The following is a 21,575-nucleotide window of genomic DNA, read 5'->3' as shown; positions in this document are numbered from 1 at the left end:
AAACAATGAGCAAACATAAATTAATAAAAATTCATCTGAATATTTTATCTTTAGCTTACAAGCAAGAATGTAATATTAAAATAATGTATGACTCCAACTGGCCAATTACAACTATTAGGAATACAGCTCCAACAAATATAAAAGGGTTTTGCTTAATGAGACAATACCTGTCACAAAGCCTGTGCTCCTCTCTTCATAAGAGAGTACCTTGCCAGGGGCTAATAGCTTAAAATTGCACATAGAGGAGTTTCAACAAGTAAATACTCTGTATCTTTTGGTAACATGCAGTTCTTCTCAGGGTATTGAGAGAATAACCTGGAAAGGAGCAGAAGGAAGTATCTGCTCACTGGTGGGAAACGGCATGAAGTCACATAGAAGACATGGATCACAGCCTGACACTGGGTGTTCGCAGCTAGGGAGATCAGAAAAGGCCTCCTGGAAAAGGTATATCTGAGGTAGGATTTGGAAAAAAAAAAAAAAGCCAAATGGAAGGACAGAATAAGGACATTCTCGAATAAGAGAAGAAAAGACATATTTGGAGATTTATATTTATAATCCATCAGGAAATATTGAAGAGTAAAGTATTGCTGGGGGATTGAAAGATGAGACAAGAAAAGGAAGTGATACAGAGGATGTTTGTCTCCTTCAAATACCATGTTGAAATGTAATCCCTGATATTGAAAGTGGGGCATAGAAGGATGTGTTTGAGTGATGGTGGTGGATCATGGATTTCTCACAAAAGGCTTAGTGTCATTCTAGGAGCAATTAGTGAGTTCTCACAAGATCTGATTGTTGAAAAGACCTCTGCACCTCCCTCCCTTGCTTCCTTCCTCTTTCTCCCTGTGATGCCTGCTTCCCGCTTCCCTTAGCCTTTCACTGTGAATGGAAGCTTCCTGAGGCCCTCCCCAGAAGCAGATGTTGATGCTGTGCTTCTTATAGAGTGTGCAGAGCCATGAACCAAATAAACCTCTTTTCTCTGTAAATTACCCAGTCTCAGGTATTTCTTCATTGCAGCAAAAATGGACTAAGACAGGAGGCAGGGGACAGACAGATCAATGAATGATCTAAAACGTCAAGCTAAAGAATGTGGCAGTGTCCTGTAAGCAATAGGGAAACCATTTTGGCACTTTAAACAGAGGACCCTCAGATTTTGGTTTAGAAATATAACTCAGGAAGCAAGATGGAAGACATGAAATAAGGCAGAGACCAGGGGCAGGGGTACTTACACTTGGGCATGAGTGGAGAGCAAAGGGAAGACAGTGCCGAGATAATAAGAGTGGGAACAGACATTTGTTGACTGACTACACATGGAAGAGATGAGAAGAAGGTAATATCTAGAATAAGATACACATTTTTGATGTAAGTTTCTGGGTGGATTGTGATCATGTTGACTAAGAAAAGGAATTAAGCAGGAGGAAGAATATGTTTTAGAGAGACTATGATAAATTCTCTTTGATTGAATGTAAGTCTTCAAGAGGCATGTAAAGAGAGGTGTCTAATAGACAGATGAATATATTGTGCAATCCAAGGATAGAAATTGATGTTAGTAATATAAATATGGAAGTCATGTCTTAGACATATAGAGCCAGTTCCAAAAGCGTAGATGAGTTTTCATAGGGGTGCTGTTAAAAGGGTCTCAGGTTAGTATGCTAAGACATACCACTATTTAAAAGCAGTAATGAAAATAAAAAATTATCAGAGTAAAGTTAGGGTTAGGGTTAAAGTGAGAAAGGCTAGAGAAGTAAGATTTGAAGTGAAAAGGGTAATAATATGGAAGTTAAAAGGGGACAAGATTTCCAAAAAGGGAAGCATTAAACAGGGTCAAATGAAGCAGACACATTAAGTAAAATGTGAGCAGATAAATGTCCATAGTTAATGGTGATAAGAAGGCTCTAGATGATAATTTTTAGGGCAGTTTTAGTGGAATGATGGAAGCAGAAGCCAAATTGTAATTGGATGAAGTCTGAGTGAGAGGTGAGAAAATAACATATCTTGCATAGGCTTATTTTAGGGTTACTTGGATGAAAGAAATGAGAGAAACAGGAGTGGTAGCTAATGGGAAATACTGGGTTCAAAATTTCTACAAAGTTTGAACCTGAGTGGAAGGAATAATAGAGATGAAACCTTATGAGAGGTATGTGAGAGATAATCCTCTACCATTGCCAATCATGACAATAATAAGAGTAGCTACCATTTTTGATGACATTGTATGACATGTACCGTGTTAGGTACTTTATATGAATTATTTTATTTTTAACCTTCACATAGAATAAGGTCTCAGAAATAGTGGGTAGTTTTTAATTTATGAATCATACAGAATTACAAAAAGAAAATTAAAGACCAAAGAAAGCACTGAAGTAAGATGTAGAGCAGGGGCCCCAACGGTATCACTATATACCCTGTGACAGTGACTGATGTCCGTTTTGCTTAAACAGAGTCATCAAGGGATAGGTGACTTATGCCTAGGACCTCCTGCTTCCTAATGCTAAGGGCTATTGATATATACTTTAATTTTTCAATATCTTGAAGCAAAAACTAACTTGTGGCTGGCAGATTTATATTCTATTATTTAGAAAAAATAATTCAAGGGCAATAACTGATTTATTTGGGTTGAATGATATAGGCCTATAGTATTTAAGATACGTAATTATGTTGCTTCTCATGACAATAGAGGAAACCATTGGTATAGACAAACGAAAGTAATACATAATCCCAATAATCCAATATATTTGATTTTGGAATAGAATTTATATTAAGTATTTTACATCTTACTTGTCTGGCCATAATCTCCTTTGATTTATGTTATGATTAGTCTGTAATATGTTATTACTTACGAAGAAACCAATACTAGGAACAAGGAAATTCCTAGGAATTTTAGGGGATCATAAATCATGACAGTGTTAGGTATAACCTATTGATTGCAGAGGAATCAGATAGGTGAGAAGGGTTGGGTCTGGGAACCAGAGCTTTTCCCCCAAAATAAAGAGGACCTAGGAGTTAACACAGTTTTAAATGCTGTGTGGAAGTTCTTTCTGGAAGGCAAAGGAGGAAGTCAGAAGGATATGGCAACAGGAACAGATGGGGTGGTTTTGGCAAGCAAGTTTGCACCAGGTTATGCAGCGTAAAGTAAGAAGAAAGTTGTGAAAGAGCATTCACAAGGGTTCTCCATCAGAAATCCAGGAGACCAGCTGGCAGACAGACAAAGACAGTTAGAGCAGAACTCTCATTTATGAAGGAAGAGGTTGGTGGGATCTGACCATTGTAAATCTCTAATCCAGGTTTCCCTGGCCGAGTTGCAAGTCAAGAACCACAAATGAGACGGGGGTGGGGGAGTGGGTGGGTGGGGGAGGAAAAGAAGTTCAGATATCAAAACTGAGATGCCATTCTAGGCCATGCTAGTTATGAGGATGTTTTTGCAAGGGATTTCATTGAATTCCTCCTGCCCAGGGTCAGAAGAGAGCAGTGGGAAGATGTCAAGACTGAGTGAACCAGTCAGGTCAAGAAACTGCTGCTTAGGAATACAGGATCAAGATGGAGCTGGAAGGCCGGCGAAGTGGCTCACGCCTGTAATCCCAACACTTTGGGAGGCTGAGGCAGGTAGATCCCTTGAGGTTAGGAGTTCAAGACAGCCATGGCCAACATGGTGAAACCACATCTCTACTAAAAATAAAAAAATTAGCCAGGTGTGGTGGTGGGTGCCTGTAGCCCCAGCTACTCCGGAGGCTGAAGCAGGAGAATCACTTGAACCCTGCAGGCAGAAGTTGCAGTGAGCCGAGATCACACCACTGCACTCCAGCCTGGGTGACTGAGCAAAACTCTGTCAAAAAAAAAAAAAAAAAAAATGTGTTTTATTTAAGATCCATGGATGTATCAAATCTATTTCTGAAAACAATGAGGTATCAATGGCTGACATTTAAAAATTATGTGCAAATAAGAAGATGATGAATAATTAAAATGAAGTTTTAAATATTGGGGCTAAGATAAAACAGATGTAGAATTAAATCAACAAGAGCATTTTAGCTGTAAGTGAATTTGTTCATGTGATATTGAATTTTTCTTACATGAGAAATTACCATCCTCTCTTATAGTATACATGATTCTATGATGGCTCATGAATAAGGTATGACTTTTAAAGTCACCTACAAAATGACTGTGTATTCAAATGTGGTTACTGTGTGGAGGAATATCACTTCACTTATTAATTCACCTACTAGTTAACCGTCTGTTTGTCACAGTGGGAAGGAAATGGGACAGATATATAGAGGAATAGCCTATGAGAGCTGTGTGACCATCAAACACAGTGCCCATGAAGCTGTGTGCTGTTAGCAAAGCCTGTTATGAGAATAACTGAAGAGAGTTGACAATAGACAGTGTCTATTGCTCATCCAGCTGTAAGGGCACAGAGAGTGTTGTGTGCATGGCAATAATGGCTAGATTAGTCTTAGATTTCCATTTGCACTATTTTTAGATGCTTAAGTTTTTGTGTAGGAAACTAGAGAATGAAAGAGATATGTAAATGGACTTTAGTACCTGGGAAACACATAAGGAAACATTGAAACCTACTTGAATTTTCCAACATGAGTGGTTTTACATATATTCTATCTTTTAATGTACTTGTAAGCTTTCATAGTACCTAGGTTACCTTTTTCGATTCTACATCTAAAAAAATAGTATCTATTGCTTTCTTTTTCATGAAGTCATTTACAAGGAAAGATGATTTTACTAAAATTTAAAATAAATGTGCCAGGTATTCTTTTTCCTGTCGGTAGTTTTCATTTCTATTTAAAGCCACATGAATTCTGTTTTCTGCATTAAGTATAATTTTAATTCCCCATTTTCTTTATAACCATTTGTCATAGGTTTTTCAAGTTTGTGATGTGGTGCACTCTAAATGCTGTACAACATTACCAGTAGAAATGTCTATTAGACTTACGTCGAAAATGCATTATTCTGCTTTTCACATCGTATGCCTTTGCAGGTCAACCCTTTCGTTTCTTCATAATAGAAGTACAATTGATTTAGGCCATTTGCAAATGCTAGCAACACAAGGCAGTATATGAATAGAAACTTCAAAATGTCCAGGAGCATTCTTCCCAGAGATATTTGCAGAGGTCCCAGATGAGAATTTGCAGTAAACAGTGAGATCAGACGCAGAGAACTGAAGATGTTTGCAATAGCAAATAAAGCCTCTGCCACCAGAGTGGGATGCCACATGTCCCATGATTCTCGTGGATTAAGGGCACTGTACTGGAGAAAACAGAAACAAAGGGAAAGTAAAACCAACACATGCATATAAATATATCAAGGTCAGACCCAGAAGGTAAACTATTAAATTTTGAACTAAATAATTGATGACCTTGTTTTTGATTTTTGAACACACTTGCCAATTCTAGAGGAACACATGTAGGATACAAATTACATACAAATGAGTAGAAGTGGCGGTCTGTTGCTATGGAAACAGAAATGACCAGTATGGGCAAAACCCATCAGTGCTTCCTCTCTGCTATGTCCTAAATGTAAATACAACCTAACTTACAAATCATCCCGGCAGTCATTGAATTGCTAATTTTTTACATTTAATATATAGGAAATATAACCTTTATCTGAATGTTCCTTAAGTAGGTAAAATATGTGATTTGAGAAAAAAATTGCTACATTAAACTTTGACCAGCAATTATTTAAAAAGTAAGCAGGTTAATTAAAATGTCAGATTTGAATTATCCTGATATTGAAACATACAAAGAGCAAAATAAAATTTAACTGTGTACTATCGAGGTAAATTTGTATCCTTTTTTTTTTTTTTTTAAAGAGTCGAAGCCGGGCATGGTGGCTCATGCCTGTAATCCCAGCACTTTGGGAGGCGGAAGCGGGCAGATTACCTGAGGTCAGGAGTTTGAGACCAGCCTGACCAACACGGAGAAACCCCGTCTCTACTAAAATACAAAAAAAAGCCAGGCGTGGTGGCGGGAACCTGTAATCCCAGCTATTGGGGAGGCTGAGGCAGGAGAATTGCTTGAACCCAGGAGATGGAGGTTGTGGTGAGCCAAGATCACGCCACTGCACTCCAGCCTGGGCAATAAGAGCAAAACTCCATCTCAAAAAAAAAAAAAAAAAAAAGGGTCGAATATCCTTTTTGAAATATTGCAGTATGAAAATCTGTAATTAAATCTGTATTAGAACTGAACAATAAATTGAATTATTTGCTTCATACACATCACTGAAAAATATATCTAGACAACCAAGATATTTTTCCAATGAAAAGAAAGTTAGTGCTACTCTGAGTTCCACAGAATGTTTTTTATTCTTTTTATAGCACATTTTACATCAAAGACCTTTACAAATGTGAATCAATTAATTCTCCTTGAAACTAATAGATAGTATTTTTTAATCTCTCTGGGGAGAAAATGTATTATAGGCTCCTGATCTTATTCAACACTCAGACTCTTGCTTGACTGGCGGTGCAAAACAATCAATTTTGAACTAGAAGAAAATTATTTTCTATTTTTAAATCCCGATAAATGTTCTTGAACATTCCCACACATAGCTTCCGCATAAAATAGCTAATTACTGAAGATGTAAAAAAAAAAAAAGCTAAGATGTTTTTCTCTTTCATTATGACAAGTGTCAGAGTGAAAGTTAGATACTAAACATTACCTAATTCTCTGCTCTTAGTCTCGCTATGTATGACGCCACCTTTTCCTTCAAACACCAAGATCACATTCTCCTTCCTTTCCTCACTTCTCTCTTAAAGACACTCACATTTAAGTCCATAAATAGTGATAGCTGTCCCCCTATAATTGATAGCTAATTCTATCAACTATAGAATCAGCTCATAAATATTTATAGTTGAGGAATATCCCCCTATGTTGATGGCTAATTCAATTTCTCTTCCTTTAACCTAATATAGCTCAGGACTGTATTTCAAGATATACAAAAAATGAAACAAGAAGTATTCTTAAGAATGCAATCATTTTCTTGAACTTCTTACAACATTTAACACAATGCCCTGAATATCATGGGTGCTCAAGAAATATTTTCTCCTGTCAAGTATTCCTAGTCCAGTGAGGCAGACAGGCACAACTAATTATAATAAAAATGCTCTAAGAGATTAACACAAAGTGCAGTGGGAATAGGGAAGAGGAAGTGATGAATTCTGTCTGGGGCTCCTGAGGCTAGGAATGGATAGAGATGATGTGTTGTCAAAGGTTTAAAAGTCCTTCAAATCTAGGAAAGATGCTGTGCAGTGCTTTAGGTTTCACATCCAGGTCAGGTGGGATGTGGACCCATCATCACATTGTGACTGGGTCAAGCTCTATTACGGACCTACTGTGAAAAGAGCCCTTCTTGGTAAATTATCTCAGCTGAGACTAAAAAAAAAAAAAAAAAAAAAAAAAAAAAAAAAAAAAAAATCCTAAGAGGAAGGTTTTCCATTTTTACAGATTCTGCGCCATTGTGATTATTTAACTTGATTTCATAGTCTAGCGCTTCTAGTCAAGGCCAGGAAAAAGTGCTACATGAATATATTCACTTTATACAAGGTCAAAGCTTTAGGCAAAACATTGCTGGCATCTGGGTTAAAGGATGTTTGAATGGCAAAGAACCATTGGAAGTTAAAGATGGGAAACTCCTGAGACACTTAGGATCATCCTCCCAGAAGCTATGTGCTTACACTCAGAATAATAAACCTAGGGACTTTTGCCTCCCCAGAGACCATTTATTTACTTTAGTTGAAGTCTTTCTCTTTTCTTCTCCAGGGGAAAGAGAGGCAGCTGGCTCAGCTGCACGGTATGAGTTCTAAGACACATATTTTCCAACCTCCTCTCCTGGGGTACAACCCCTGTATACACAGGGTACGGCTGGCTACTAGGTCCCCCACTGGGGACTGGGGGATGGGGAACCGATGCTAAGTTTGCTATGTAAGTAAATAATTTATCTGTTCTCTGATCCAAAAAACCTCATATCCTGTCACGGATTAAGAGATATAAATATGAAGCAATTATCTCTTGATTTTATTCTAAGTTTTGCTTTTTGAAATTTTTATCCCATCCTTCACATAGACATTTTCCTAAGTTTTTTCTTTCTTTCTTTTTTTTTTTTTTTTTTTTTTTTTGAGACGGAGTCTCGCTTTGTCGCCCAGGCTGGAGTGCGGTGACGCGATCTCGGCTCACTGCAAGCTCCGCCTCCCGGGTTCCCGCCATTCTCCTGCCTCAGCCTCCCAACTGGGACTACAGGTGCCGCTACCTCGCCCGTAGTCATCATTTAACAAAGTGTTTGTTATAATGCTGACAAATTGTAACATTCTTTGAATTTGTAGCAAATAATTGTAATTCTTCAATCAGTTAACGAATTTTCCACACCTATTCTTAGGAATTAAAATATTAATTTGAATTTTTAAAAAATGTCTTTGGCTCTGCTATTTAAGAGCAATTTACAAAACCTACCTTCACTTTTCATCTTTGCATGTTTGTCTTTGAGTGGCCTCTTCTCAGTCTCTTTTGGAAGTTCCTCAATCTCACCTGCCCCTTAGAAGTTGAGTTCACTTTTCAAGCCTCCTCTCTTCTCATTCTACACATTCTCCCTGGGTGTTTTCCAGGATTTCAACTCTCAGTGATTATTCTCAATTCTGCATCTCCAGCTGAGACTTCTCACCTAACAGCCCTATTCTCCATTGTACTGTCTGGTTGACTTTTCCACTTGGATATCTCACAGGCATCTCAAACTCACAGACCGAAAGTGTAACTCATCACCTTTGCATCCTCAAACTCTTTCTCTATTTACCCCTTCTGATCTTATGAATGGCAACAAGTCACCAAGTCAGAATTTGTGGTTCATCCTAGAATCTTTTCATCTAAAATTCCAGCATCTAAATCCAAATCTTATGTAGGTTGCTTCCTTCTCTTCATCAGTACCCTCACTGTTTTAAAATAGTACCTCTTATTTCTCAGATATAACTGTAGCACCTTCCTCACTGCTCTCCCTGCCTTAAGTCTTATGTCCTCCATCATCTATGTATCTCCTCAAGAATCTTGTTTTTTTTTTTGTTTTGTTTTGTTTTTTTGTTTGTTTGTTTGTTTTTTGAGACGGAGTCTCACTCTGTCGCCCAGGCTGGAGTGCAGTCCCACAATCTAGACTCACTGCAACCTCCGTCTCCTGGGTTCAAGCACTTCTCCTACCTCAGCCTCCTGAGTAGCTGTGATTATAGGCATCCACCACCATGCCCAGCCAAGTTTTACATTTTTAGTAGAGATGGGGTTTCACCACATTGGCCAGGCTGGTCTTGAACTCCTGACCTCAGGTGATCTGCCCGCCTGGGCCTCACAAAGTGCTGGGATTACAGGCATGAGCCACTGCGCCCAGCCCTCCTCCAGAATCTTTTAAAGGAGCCAACCAGACCATGTCACATATTATTTAATGTTCTTCAATCACAACATTGTCCTTGAGATGACCTTCTGGTTTTTCAACATGCTACATAAAGCCTCTGTGTTCTGACTTCTTTTAAAGATTTAACTGCCATTTGGCCCTAATTAGACACCTAATGTTTTAGCTCAAACTTTCAATACTGATAATTCCTCAGATTAGTTACACATTGTTACCAAAATGCTTTTCCATGAACATTGTACCATTTTTCTAGAACGAATTTAAATTCCAATTATTTTGTTATTCATTCATCAAGTATACATGAGTGTGCCTGCTCTGTGTCAGGCACTATCTTCAGGGTTCATGGTAGTGATCAAGGAAGATGCCATACGAGTTTACAACATGGTGAAGTCTTACATTAATCAAGCCGTGCTAATCCTTTACTCCAACTGCAGATGCATGGACACTAGGATCCTGCTGATCAGAGCTGACAGCTCCGTGTTGTAAAGTAATCCTTTAGAAAGAAATCAAGAACTACTTTAAACACACATAGGTTTTCTCGGATCATTAATTCCTGTATTCCTCCTTCTCTCAATTGTTTTCAGTCTGTACGTACCCTAGTTCAGTTTTGCCCCAAGCCTTTATTTCCAATCAGATTCCTTTGAAAGAGAATTGCTTATTTTGCAGACTTGTATAATAGAGAGGTACCTTTGGATTACTTGTCAGATTCTTATGTGGGGAGCTCTGTCTACGGCATTTTTAGGTGCTGGACATTTCGTAGAGTGCTTTGTATACGATAGGAACTCAAAAAGCACTCTGGGGAGAAGAATTATAGACGTATTCAAAAACAAAGTGGTTAGAGTATATGGATCATTTTTATAAATGTATCTTGACACAGATGTAACACAGAAGATTTGGGAACAGTGAGATGAGTATGAGAGGATGAGATGAGTTGGAGCCAAGTCATGAAGAGTTTAGCAGGAGTGTTAAGAGAGAAAGATGAACTGAATCATAATATTGGATCAGAAGTTTATTGAGTGTAGGAAAATATGTTAGATTATCTTTATATCATCTATAGTCTCTGATGCATACTTGTGAATGTCAAGTAATAAATAGAAATGAGTAAAAGTTAAATTAATATGAAATATATTGGTCAGTGAGATTAAATAAGAAACATGTATTTGGTTTTAATGTGTGCTTTACATGGTGAAATCTTTTCCCTTTCTAGAAATTTATCAGATAATTAAGTAGTGAAAGACCAAAAAGACCAGTGTTTATACCAGGAAGGCATATTATTTTCTCTTCAAGTACGTAATTCTGATTAAACAACTAAGATTCAAATCTCTATAGCTTTTTGCCATAAAACTAAAGAATATCTTAGACAATCCCACACTTTGGGGAGCAGACTAAAGTTACATCATTTATAAAATAGAAAAAACACTTGCCTCTTTTCTAGTGAATAATAGACGGGATCTATGAGACCTGCAGTTAGAACTATTTAGAAGAATGGTGTTATAAAGAAAAGCCATAATGATGGTTAAAACAAATCTTCTTATTAATAAAAATTTTGATTTTTTGAAAATATTATTTAAATTACACAGTGAAAAAGGTATTAGAATCGAATCATTTCTGCCAAACTGTTGAAGACAAATATGAGAAGTGTTACATACAGAAAAGGGGCTGGATAATATTTAGAAATAAACCAGCCCTAATGAAACTGCAGTAACATTTTATAATTGTGGTTCCCCAGGCATCAACAAGCTCCAGATTAACTAATACTTCATACATAGTGAAAAGAGAAAATGATTGACAAACTGTCCTCTAGAGGATTAGGAGCAAATTTTTTTAAATTCACAACCCATGAGCTTTAAAATGCTAATAAATCAAGATATTCAAGAAAACACCACAAAACTTTGCATGTAAAATGGATAATATTGAAGCCATACATATTTTTATGCTCTGTCTTTGCACATAATACTGTTGCATTGTATATAAAAATTAAGAGCCAATACTGCATTTTTATACTAGATTCTATTCTATGACATTAAATGTTTATTGATTTAATCTTCATAAACATTCTGTTTTATTGTTATTATTGTTTTACAGCAGAGAAATTTGAGGCATAGATTCAGTAACTTGCTCCAAATCACATAGGTAGGAAGTGATATAAGTCGTAGTCACAGCAGTCCCATGGCCTTGGTTAGAAGGTCTGTTTTGTGTGTGTTTTAAAGAAAGATCTTTCCTGCAAGTAGATGAATTGCAAAAATGTGAGTGTCATGAACTGAACTGCACCTCCCCAAATTAAGCCCCCCAGTATGGATGGTATTTGGAGATGGTATTTTTGGGAGGTGATTAAGTTTAGATGAGGTCATGAGGGTGGACTTTCATGATGAGATGAGTGTCCTTATAAGGAGACACACCTTATAAGGAGAGAAAGTTTGCATTCTCTCCCAACCTCTTATGCCCCACCCCCACCAGGTGAATGTGACCAACCTTCTACAAGTCAGTGAGAGAGACCTCACCAGAAACCAACTATGCTGGAACCTTGATCTCAGGCTTCCAGTCTCTGTAATTGCAAGAAATAAATTTCTTGGTATTCTATTGTGACAAGCCGAGGTGACTAACACAATGGGCAAATTAAACAAGGGTGGACCCTATGACAGATGTATTCTAAAAGGTTCTCTTTCTGAAAAGAAGAATTATAACAAGATTCCCTTTTTTGGAGGATGATACAGTTTTTTTGGTCCAGTTCTATGACTTAACCAAAATGACCTGTGAATGAATTTTGTTCTTGTTCAGGAATCCTCAGACAGGAGGTAGAACCTATACAACCCCAGCAGAGGTCCTAGTTATAACACTGGTAATCCCGTCTGAAGCAAAAGAGGTGAATCTATTTACAAAGGAGAATTATTAGCATGATTTCATCTACCTCGTATTTCATAATTACTAAATCACATATCTCCCAGAACTTACTACCTAAATTTGTTCAAGTCCAATCTTCTATCATCTTCTCTTATGTTCACTGCTGTATTTCAGGCAATCATCATCATTTGAACCATTCTCTGCATAAATGTCATAAATGGATCCTTATAATTTATAGGGTAAAATTTAAGCCCGATAGCAAGATGTGGAAAGTCCTTCTCACCTTCTCCCTGCCCACAGTTTTAGGATAATCCAAAATAGATATTGAACTCTGCTTGCTAGACACTGTCACTTTTGCATATTGTGCCTTTTCAGTCTTGAATGCTCATGCATGTTCATGATCATGATAGATGTCCACTTGTACTGTCCTCTGGATAATTCCATGCCATTACAGAAAAGTTCAGTTCCTTCTCTCATGCTACAGTAGCCCCTATTATAGACCTTACTACATTGTAAGATCCTTGGTTACATGCATTTCTCTTTCATCTGCCTAACTGTGACCCAGTTGAAGGCAAGAGCTACCTCTTGGGCAGATTTGCATTCTCAGCAACCAGATCAAAAGCTGTTTCTTAGTGTGCTCCAATAAATGCTTATTGATTTAATTAGCTTCTTGATTCACATAATAGCTGTTTGCTTTATCTACATCAGACTCTATTTTTTCCTGCAAATAACCTACCTGTTCTTAAAATAATAATTTATAAGTTATTACAAATTAGCCTGAAAAAAATTGAATGACAGAACAAGCGTAAGGTAAGGAAGGAAAAATCAAAAAGTCACAGTGACATCACAGGTCCCACAAATATCAAATCAAAAATAATCTTTTGATTATTATCATCAACTTACAGATGATAAAATTGATACCTACATTCAATAACTTGCCCCATACCATACAGATTGAACATGGTGAAGGCAAGTATGGACCTAAAGCTCACACTCTTTTTAAACTAAAATAAAGCAAATGAGGAGACACATTAAAGACCTTACAAAAGGCAAGTCTAGTGGACTCATAGTATATGAGGAAGAAAGCAAAGACAAAAGTTAAAAAAAAAAAAGGAAAAATTAATTTAGTGTGTTTATTCTGTAACAGGCACTTTACATATATCGACTGATTTACTTCTCATGCCAACAGCATAAGGTAGAAATTATTTTTCTTATTTTATGGATGAGACTAAAAGAGGTGAAGAAACAGGCTCAAGGTCACCCAACTAGTAAGTGATGGAGGAAAGGAGCACAAAAAATGTGATTTTACAGTGCATGCCAATGAATACATGCACCCAACTCAAACACATACATTGTGCTAAATGCAAATCCTTCAGAAAGGACATGTCATGGTTTATATTTCCAATTATAGCTGAACTCCTATGACCATATATTAACAAACTGTATTTTTTGAAGACTTCACATTCCTTAGGTCGTCTTCATCTGCAGTAATTACTGTGCACTTCTCTATATCCCGTTTCCCCCTCTGCCCCCTCCTCTTCATCACTGGGGGTGAGTGAGTTTAATTCTAAACATAAAGAACAATGCTTAGATTTCAATGGTAAAATAGATTTTGCCAGTGTAGAATTTACAACTTTTTAACTAAATTAAAATCCCACATCTAAAAGTCTTGAGGCAAAACATCCACAAATATCCATTAATCTATGTAAGCATACTCACTACATACCAGAGTTCTTATATATGAAAAAATATATGTGCTGTATATAAACATCATACAAATGTAACGAATACAAACATGATATAGCTTAGTTTAAATATTGTGTAAATAAATGTATAATAGCAGTTTCTTTTGGACTCCATCTCACATTTCTCTGAGCTGTAGAACAGGTCTATACAATGCAATGTTCTTCACAGTGTCTTCCTTAGATCAACTGTGTCAATATAAACTGGGAGTTTGTTAGAAATGCAAATTCGGACCTTGTCCTAGTACGCCTAACTTAAATCTGGTGATGGAGAAAAGGAGCCTGAATTTCAGCAAGCTCTCCTTATGATTCTTATCCACCTAGAAATTTGAGAAGAACTGCTATTGTGATATAATCCCAGAATTTCATAACAGCACAAAACCACAAAAAAACTACCTATATTACTTTTAGAACTAGGTCTAAACAATTTTATGTATACATCTAAGGATCATGACAGAAGAAGGGGACTGGAGAGCTAGGCGCTTAATCACAGACTGCCCACCTCTTACAGAGATGCATAATCTCCTTTGGTTAAAAGAGTACCTTCTGCTGTCTTAATTTTTTCAAGGTCATTTACCTCAATGCATTAATAAAATTACCAAATTATGTTTTCATTTTAAAATATACTTGCTTTCCATAAAATTGACAGAAATTGCTTTCCCCTAGTATTTTGGTGAGAACTGGTAGCATTTTAACTGAAAACTATGGCCTTTCCAACTTCAGACAATTTTAATTCTGTCATACCTGAAGGTTGCCCACAGAAGCAGAGGGCGTTATTTTAAGAACTAGGCTAAATGAATAAAAGTGTGTCTACATGTTAGAATTTTGTAGTTCAGATTATTAAATTGAATGCATTATTTATGTCATACCCAATTCGATATTCTTTATTTATTTATTTATTTTTTACTAATTAAGTAGTCATTTTGAAAAATTTTTTTAAAAGAAAGGAGAAAAGGAAAGGGGGGAAAGGAAAATCAGTGAAGGAGAGAAGATAATCCTTTGGGTTGAAAGAAACCCAACAAAGTACAAAATAATCCCAATTGTCATGACAGAACAAAACTGTTTTATGCAAATTATGAGGTTGGGATAAGATTGATGGTGTACAAAATCTGGGGGAGTAATGAGTGTGTGAGATTTCAGGCACTGTCAAGTTGAATGGGATGAGGAGAAAGAAATTATATTCTGCTCTAATTATATCAAATTGTATTAGTTTATACTGAATAATAATTTCAATGCTTTGAAAGAGTAATATTTTGATCTGTCTATGAAATTTTATCTATTAGTTATAACTGAAGAAAATAGATTTGGGTTGTCAAAATTTAAACAGTGTTTGAAGTAGAATTTCAGTAGAAATAGAAAGGATTAGAAACTAGAGCAGTTACCGTGAATAATTTTGAGACATCATTCTACTTAGTAGATGCAAGGGAATTGGGTGATAACTTCTACTTATAAAAATTTGTTTTGTGATTAAAGTTATGCATTTACTTATGTATTTTTATGCCTATATATCTATCAATAAAACCATGAGCTGATGAATACTACATCCAGAAAAAGTTCTAGGTAACTTTATTAATAAAATTAATATCAATTGAAAGTATATCATTAATAATCAGAACATATGCTTTACCAACAACATAAATAATAGTTACCTTTACAAACGCGACAATTTTCAAGGAGATTGTCGCTAAATATAAGGAGTTCATTACAAAGTCCATTAGATTCCACCAATCATGGATGTAGTCCTGAAGTCCGCCATCCCACATCTGTTTAATTTCTCCCCATATGAAACCTGCAATTATAGAAAGATTCATTATAAGTATGGTTTCAATAGAATCACTAAAAAAAAGCAATATACAATTTAACAATTACAGATCTCGAAGCTGCAAGAGACCACATTGTTATACTGGAATGCAACTTCTATTTTTTTATAGGTAATAATATTGAGTCCCAGCCATATTTTAAGACTTTCAGATACTAAGTTAATTCTGGAAGATGTTGTTAGGACAGCCTCACTTTCTTTTATCCATTTGATAAATTCATAAGGATATGTAGTTTTTGAGTTATACTGTAGCTCCTTTATAACTATATATTTCCCTTGCAAAATAACATTTTCTAAAAAGCAGATATCTTGACATATATTTTTCTCCCAAGTCAAAATGACTCAAAGATCATGAAAATCAGTGTATCTAGCAATCATAACTGGTTTCAGACAATAAGTGGAATACCTTGTTGTGTTTCTTTAAGCAGTTAGTGTCTTCAGAGACCGGACTTTAGTCTTGAGAAATGATGGTTATAGCATTCATGGTAATTCATTAAAATACTTTATATGTAGCAATAGCTTTAAAGCTGTATCTAGAAAAATATATTTTTAATTTTTAATAGGAAATGCTTTATTTTCAAGTTCTATGAAGTACTTACAAAATATTAGTGTAGGTCATTATTTTATTTCCATTATCTTATTAAAATTTTATAATTCCATATTTAGAGCCTAATGATGAGAGAGAGATAAAAATATCTAGATTCAGTAAATATTAAAAGGGTAAAGATGATGTCATAACTACATTAACACAAGCAAACAATGAGAATTCTTTAGGATAATATTCTGAAACATGAAATTTCGAGTTGAAGATCTGCGTAGGATGTAGAAAGTTGGAAAAGTATTATCCCTCCACTGACTCAAGAAAAATTTAAATTATAAAATTATAATTTTCCAAGCATGCATCAGAGAGATGAGAAACCAAGGAATCTAAACTTTAAATATAAGCACTCTCCTCTAAAGCATCCACGTTTTGAGCCTTAGCTCACCTGCGGCAGAGTATGCAAGGAAGAGACACTGGTACCATCCAAGACATTAGGCTCACTGTGAGGTCGCAGGAGAGACCAGAATCCCTGGGACCCACAGTCACAAGGAACATTTCTACCGTTTTGCATGCTCTTCTTCACAGACCCCATCCAAAGCTCAAGGGAAATATTATAGTTCAAGCCCGGAGGAGAAAAGAGGCTGATTCTGTGGAAGAGGCACAGAGTCCTACCCAGGCTCCTCTCCCCTAAGGAGCAAACACTTTAGCCTGGTGGAAGAGATAGAAAGCACTCCTGGGTCTCAGGTTTACAGCAACACCAGTAGAGCAGGGGCAGGAAAAACTTCCCTGTACGTAAGCTGCCATGTTTGCCATGAAAAGGAGGGCATAGATCATGGAGAAAGTGCCATCCCTAGCACTCAGATATAGGCCTGCCTAAGTCTGACCCCAGATGAGGACATCAGAGAGTTTTCCTGCCCTGCATCACTAGGCCAACAAACACCAGGGAACAATCAGCAATTGACAACCAATGGAGGAAGGGCCTCTGAGGCACAGATGCACAGGGAAGGTCAAAACTGTAGGTGGAGAAGGAACCACCTTCTCCAAAAAAGAAGAGAATAATCTTCTTTTCCACCCTAAGCTGAGGCATGTGATGCACTGAAATTGACCGTAGCAACAACAAAACCCAAACCCAACTCAACTCCTGACTTACTGCCTCAAACCTCTACACTAACATAGAAGAGAAGAGACATGTACATTTTCAGGCATAAAGGCTGCGTACGTCTGTTGCTAGTCTTCTGCATAGGGGGAATGAATAACTTTCCAAAACACACATACACATATGTACCCACATACACCAAACCATGATGCATCATATTCAAGCCGTCAAAAACAAAAGATAAAGAAAAAATACCAAAAGCAGCCAAGAAAAAAAAAAAAAGGAAGAAAAGTAAGACTGACACCACACTTCTGGTGTAAAAAGTATATAAAAGGCAATGGAGTAACTTTTTTTTTTTTTTTTTTTTTTTAGATGGAGTCTTGCTCTGTCGCCAGGCTGGAGTGCAGTAGCATGATCTCGGCCCACTGCAATCTCCGTCTCCTGGGTTAAAACGATTTCCCTGCCTCAGCCTCCCAAGTAGCTGGGACTACAGGCACACACTACCCCACCTGGCCAATTTTTTGTATTTTAGTAGAGATGGGGTGTCACCATGTTGGCCAGAATGGTCTCAATCTCCTGACCTCATGATCTGCCCGCCTTGGCCTCCCAAAGTGCTGGGATTACAGGCAGGAGCCACCACGCCTGGCCTGGAGTGACATCTTTAAAGTGCTGAAAGAAAAAGAATAAAAATTAACCCAGGATTCTATATACAACACAAATAGCTCTAAGAAATACTTACTAAAGACTTCTTCTTCAAACAATCAAAATCTGAGACAATTTTTTTCTGTGAGACCCACACTAAAAGACATACTAAAAGGATATTTTTAAGCCAGAAGTTATATAATATTGGATGGAAAGTTAGATTTATTTTTAAAAATGAAGATTTATGTCCATAAATGTGTGTGTGTATATACATATATATATGAAGATATGTTATACATATAAAATATATATTTTTATTTAAAAGTTTTCTAACTTATAATTACTGCCTAAGTAAAAACTGTAGCAATATATTGTAATTTCCAACATATGTAAAAGTAAAATGTATAATGACATTAGCACAAAAGATGAGACAGGGGAATTACAAGCCTACCATCATAAGGTTCTTAGACTACACATAAAGCAGAATAATATTTTTGAAGTTAGAATGTAATAAATTAATAGTTTATATTGTAAATATTATGGCATCCTTTTAAATATTTTAAAATATATGAGTAGAGAGCCATAAATGTAAATAATAGTGTTATACAAATATTTAATCCAATAACAAGCAAACAAGGAAAAATGCAATGAAGAACAGATGGAATAAATAGGAAAGAACAATAGCAATGGGGGTAGACTTCCAGTTTACCCATATCATAATTATACTCAATGAAATGTATGATCTAAACACACTAATGAAAATACAGAGATGATCATACACGAAAAAAAGTACAGGCACAACTCTATTACAATTTATTCCTTTACTTCATTACACAGAAGTAAAGGAAAAATAAAGAAATAACATAAAACAATAATTAAAAGACAGCTCCCATGGCTACATTAATATAAAAGTAGATGCATTTCACAAGAAGCAATATTACTAGGCGTAGAGAGGGATATAACATAAAAATAAAAAGGCCAATTCGCTAAGAAGATATAAAAATTCTGTGTGTGCTTATGGTTAACAAAAGAACCCTATAATACAAGATGCCATAACTATTAAAACTGAAATAAGAAACAAAGAAAAGTAGAATTAGAATTGGAGCTTTCAGCATTCCTCTCTGTAACCAACAGAACCAGCAGACAGAAATTTAGTAATGATATAGAAGACCTGAACAACACTATCAACAACATGACAACAGCAGAAAACATATTTCTTTCTTGTGCACATGGAACATTGACCAAGATAGACCATAGTGTGGACCCTAAAACAAACATCAACACATTTATATATGTTGAAATCATACTAAGTAAGTTCTATGACCACAACATAAATAAACAACCAATCAATAGTTAAATGTACCTAGAAAATCCCCAAATATTTTTCAACTAAACAATATAGTTCTTTCGGCTCGAATACGAATTTATGAGAATAATTAAAAATATTTTGAAAAGATTGAAAACGAAGACACAACTAAAAACTCTTTGTGAGGCTTCTAGAGCAGTACTTAGAGGAAATGTGCAGCTCTGAATGCTTTATTAAAAAAGAATGAGGGGTTCAACTCAGTGATTTCACCTTCAATTAAGACACTATAAAAAGAAGAGCAAGTTTAAACCAAAACAAGCAGAAAGAAGAAAATAACAAAGGTAACAAAAATCAATAAAATCTGAAACATAAAACAAAAGATAAATCGATGAAAACAAAATCTAGTTTTTTGAAGTGGTCAATAAAATTGATAAAACGCTAGCCAGAATGATTAACAAAAAAGATGATATAAATGATCAATATCAGAAATTAAAGAAGGAACATCAATACAGATCTTACAGATATTATAAGAATAATAAGCAACTAGAATGAATAACTGGATGCTCGTACATTTCAGAACTTAAATGAGCTTTTTTTTTCCCTGAGACGTAAACTTCAAAACTCACTCAAGAGAACATAAAGCAACCTGAATAGTCCTATACTTATTAAAGGAAATGAACATGTAGTTAATATCCTTCCAACAACAAAAAAATTCAGGTCCAGTTGATTTCATGGTTCGTTCAACCAAACATTTCAAGAAAAAATAATACCGGTGCTAATCAAACTCTTACAAAGACACAACAGTAAGAAACATTTAAGAGGCAAGTATTACACTGATAAACAATCAGACAAAACTCTTTAAAATGACACATCAATAGCCCTTATAAATATGCACAAAAATCCTCAATAAATAGTAGTGAATAAAAGTTAGCAATATATATGAAAAAAAAAATCATGACCAAGTAATGTTTTTTCCAGATAATGAAATGTTGTTTCAATATTTAAAAATCAATCAGCATAATTTATCCCATCAACAGATTTTTGAAAAAATGTGATGATTTCAATAGATGCAGTATAAGCATTTGACAAAATTTAAGATGCATTCATGATAAAAACTTTCAGTAAAGTATGAATAAAAGGGAAATTTCTTAATTTGATAAAGGGCATTTATAAAAAATTATAACGACTTTTCTGTAAAGGGCCAGAGAACAAATAATTTAGGCTTTGCAATAAATGGGCATGAATGTGTTTCAATGAAATTATTTTAAAACACTGGCAAACAATCTGAGATCAGGTCCATAGTTTGCTGTCTCCTGTGGTGGTGATTACATGACTGTATGTGTTTGATAACATCTTGTATCTCTGCACTCAACTCCAAAAGTTAGTGTTATAACTTAATTTGAATGTAGCAAAAATTACAAAATTGATATTGAGGAATGAATACAGTGATAGAAAAAATAATTTAAAATATTATTGTAATACATTGATTACAGGCAATATATGAGTAACTACATTTCTTTTATATTTTCTCTCTGTTTGAAAATTTTAATAATAAAATGTTGAATGAAATAAAAGCATAGCAGACATGATGTTCTATCATTAATTAGTGAAAATAAACAATGACTATTTAAAATTATCAATAAAGTTTTGTTTTTATATTTTGTTCAAATTTATAACTCATATGAGAGCTGATTTCAGATATATTAATTATAGTGTATTTTTTTAAAGTTGGCTGTAGACAACTGCTTTATTCTAAATTCAGCATTTATGTCCTAGTTTCCTCTTTTAGTCATCTTTCATAAATAAATCTCTCATGAGAGGTCAGATAGAATTGGGACATAATTGGGAAAATGATAGTATTTACTACCTCCATATTGGAGAAAGGAGTATATCAGAACTGAGTAAGATATGATGCCTGCACTGGATTTTAGAGCTGGTGGGAAACTTAGAATTTAAAATATCCAGTAAGAAAAAAGGCTTGACTCACATTTTTTCCACACCTATGGTGCTTTCTCCTACTAACCTGGCTACAGACTCAGAATTCAATTGACAACCACAGCCTGCATGAGAAAACTAAGGCCTAAAGAGGCAGTGTAAACAATAATGCGATGCCACTAGGTAATGAAGAAACCAGGACTGGATCAGAATCTCCTAAATGCGGTGCACTTGGACAACATTTTCTTATTCTTGAGAGTTGACAAGGCACAGAG

The 21,575-nt window shown here is 35.6% G+C and overlaps 1 protein-coding gene across 4 annotated transcripts in view; it reads right to left on the bottom strand.

Annotated features, from left to right (window-relative positions):
- Positions 1-21,575, bottom strand: part of LOC105486048 (transient receptor potential cation channel subfamily C member 4) — a 225,385-nt gene that overhangs the window by 25,165 nt on the left and 178,645 nt on the right. For all 4 annotated transcript variants that reach the window (XM_071081461.1, XM_011748736.3, XM_011748735.3 and 1 more), the window contains 2 exons: positions 15,611-15,750; positions 4,934-5,247 (listed from right to left, as the gene is read on the bottom strand). In XM_071081461.1, the coding sequence (XP_070937562.1) occupies positions 4,934-5,247; positions 15,611-15,750 (454 nt within the window). The remainder of the gene's footprint in view (positions 1-4,933; positions 5,248-15,610; positions 15,751-21,575) is intronic.

The sequence above is a fragment of the Macaca nemestrina genome, chromosome 16, assembly GCF_043159975.1.
Source record: "Macaca nemestrina isolate mMacNem1 chromosome 16, mMacNem.hap1, whole genome shotgun sequence".
NCBI classification, from domain to species: Eukaryota; Metazoa; Chordata; class Mammalia; order Primates; family Cercopithecidae; genus Macaca; species Macaca nemestrina.
This window is presented reverse-complemented; position numbering and strand designations above follow the sequence as displayed.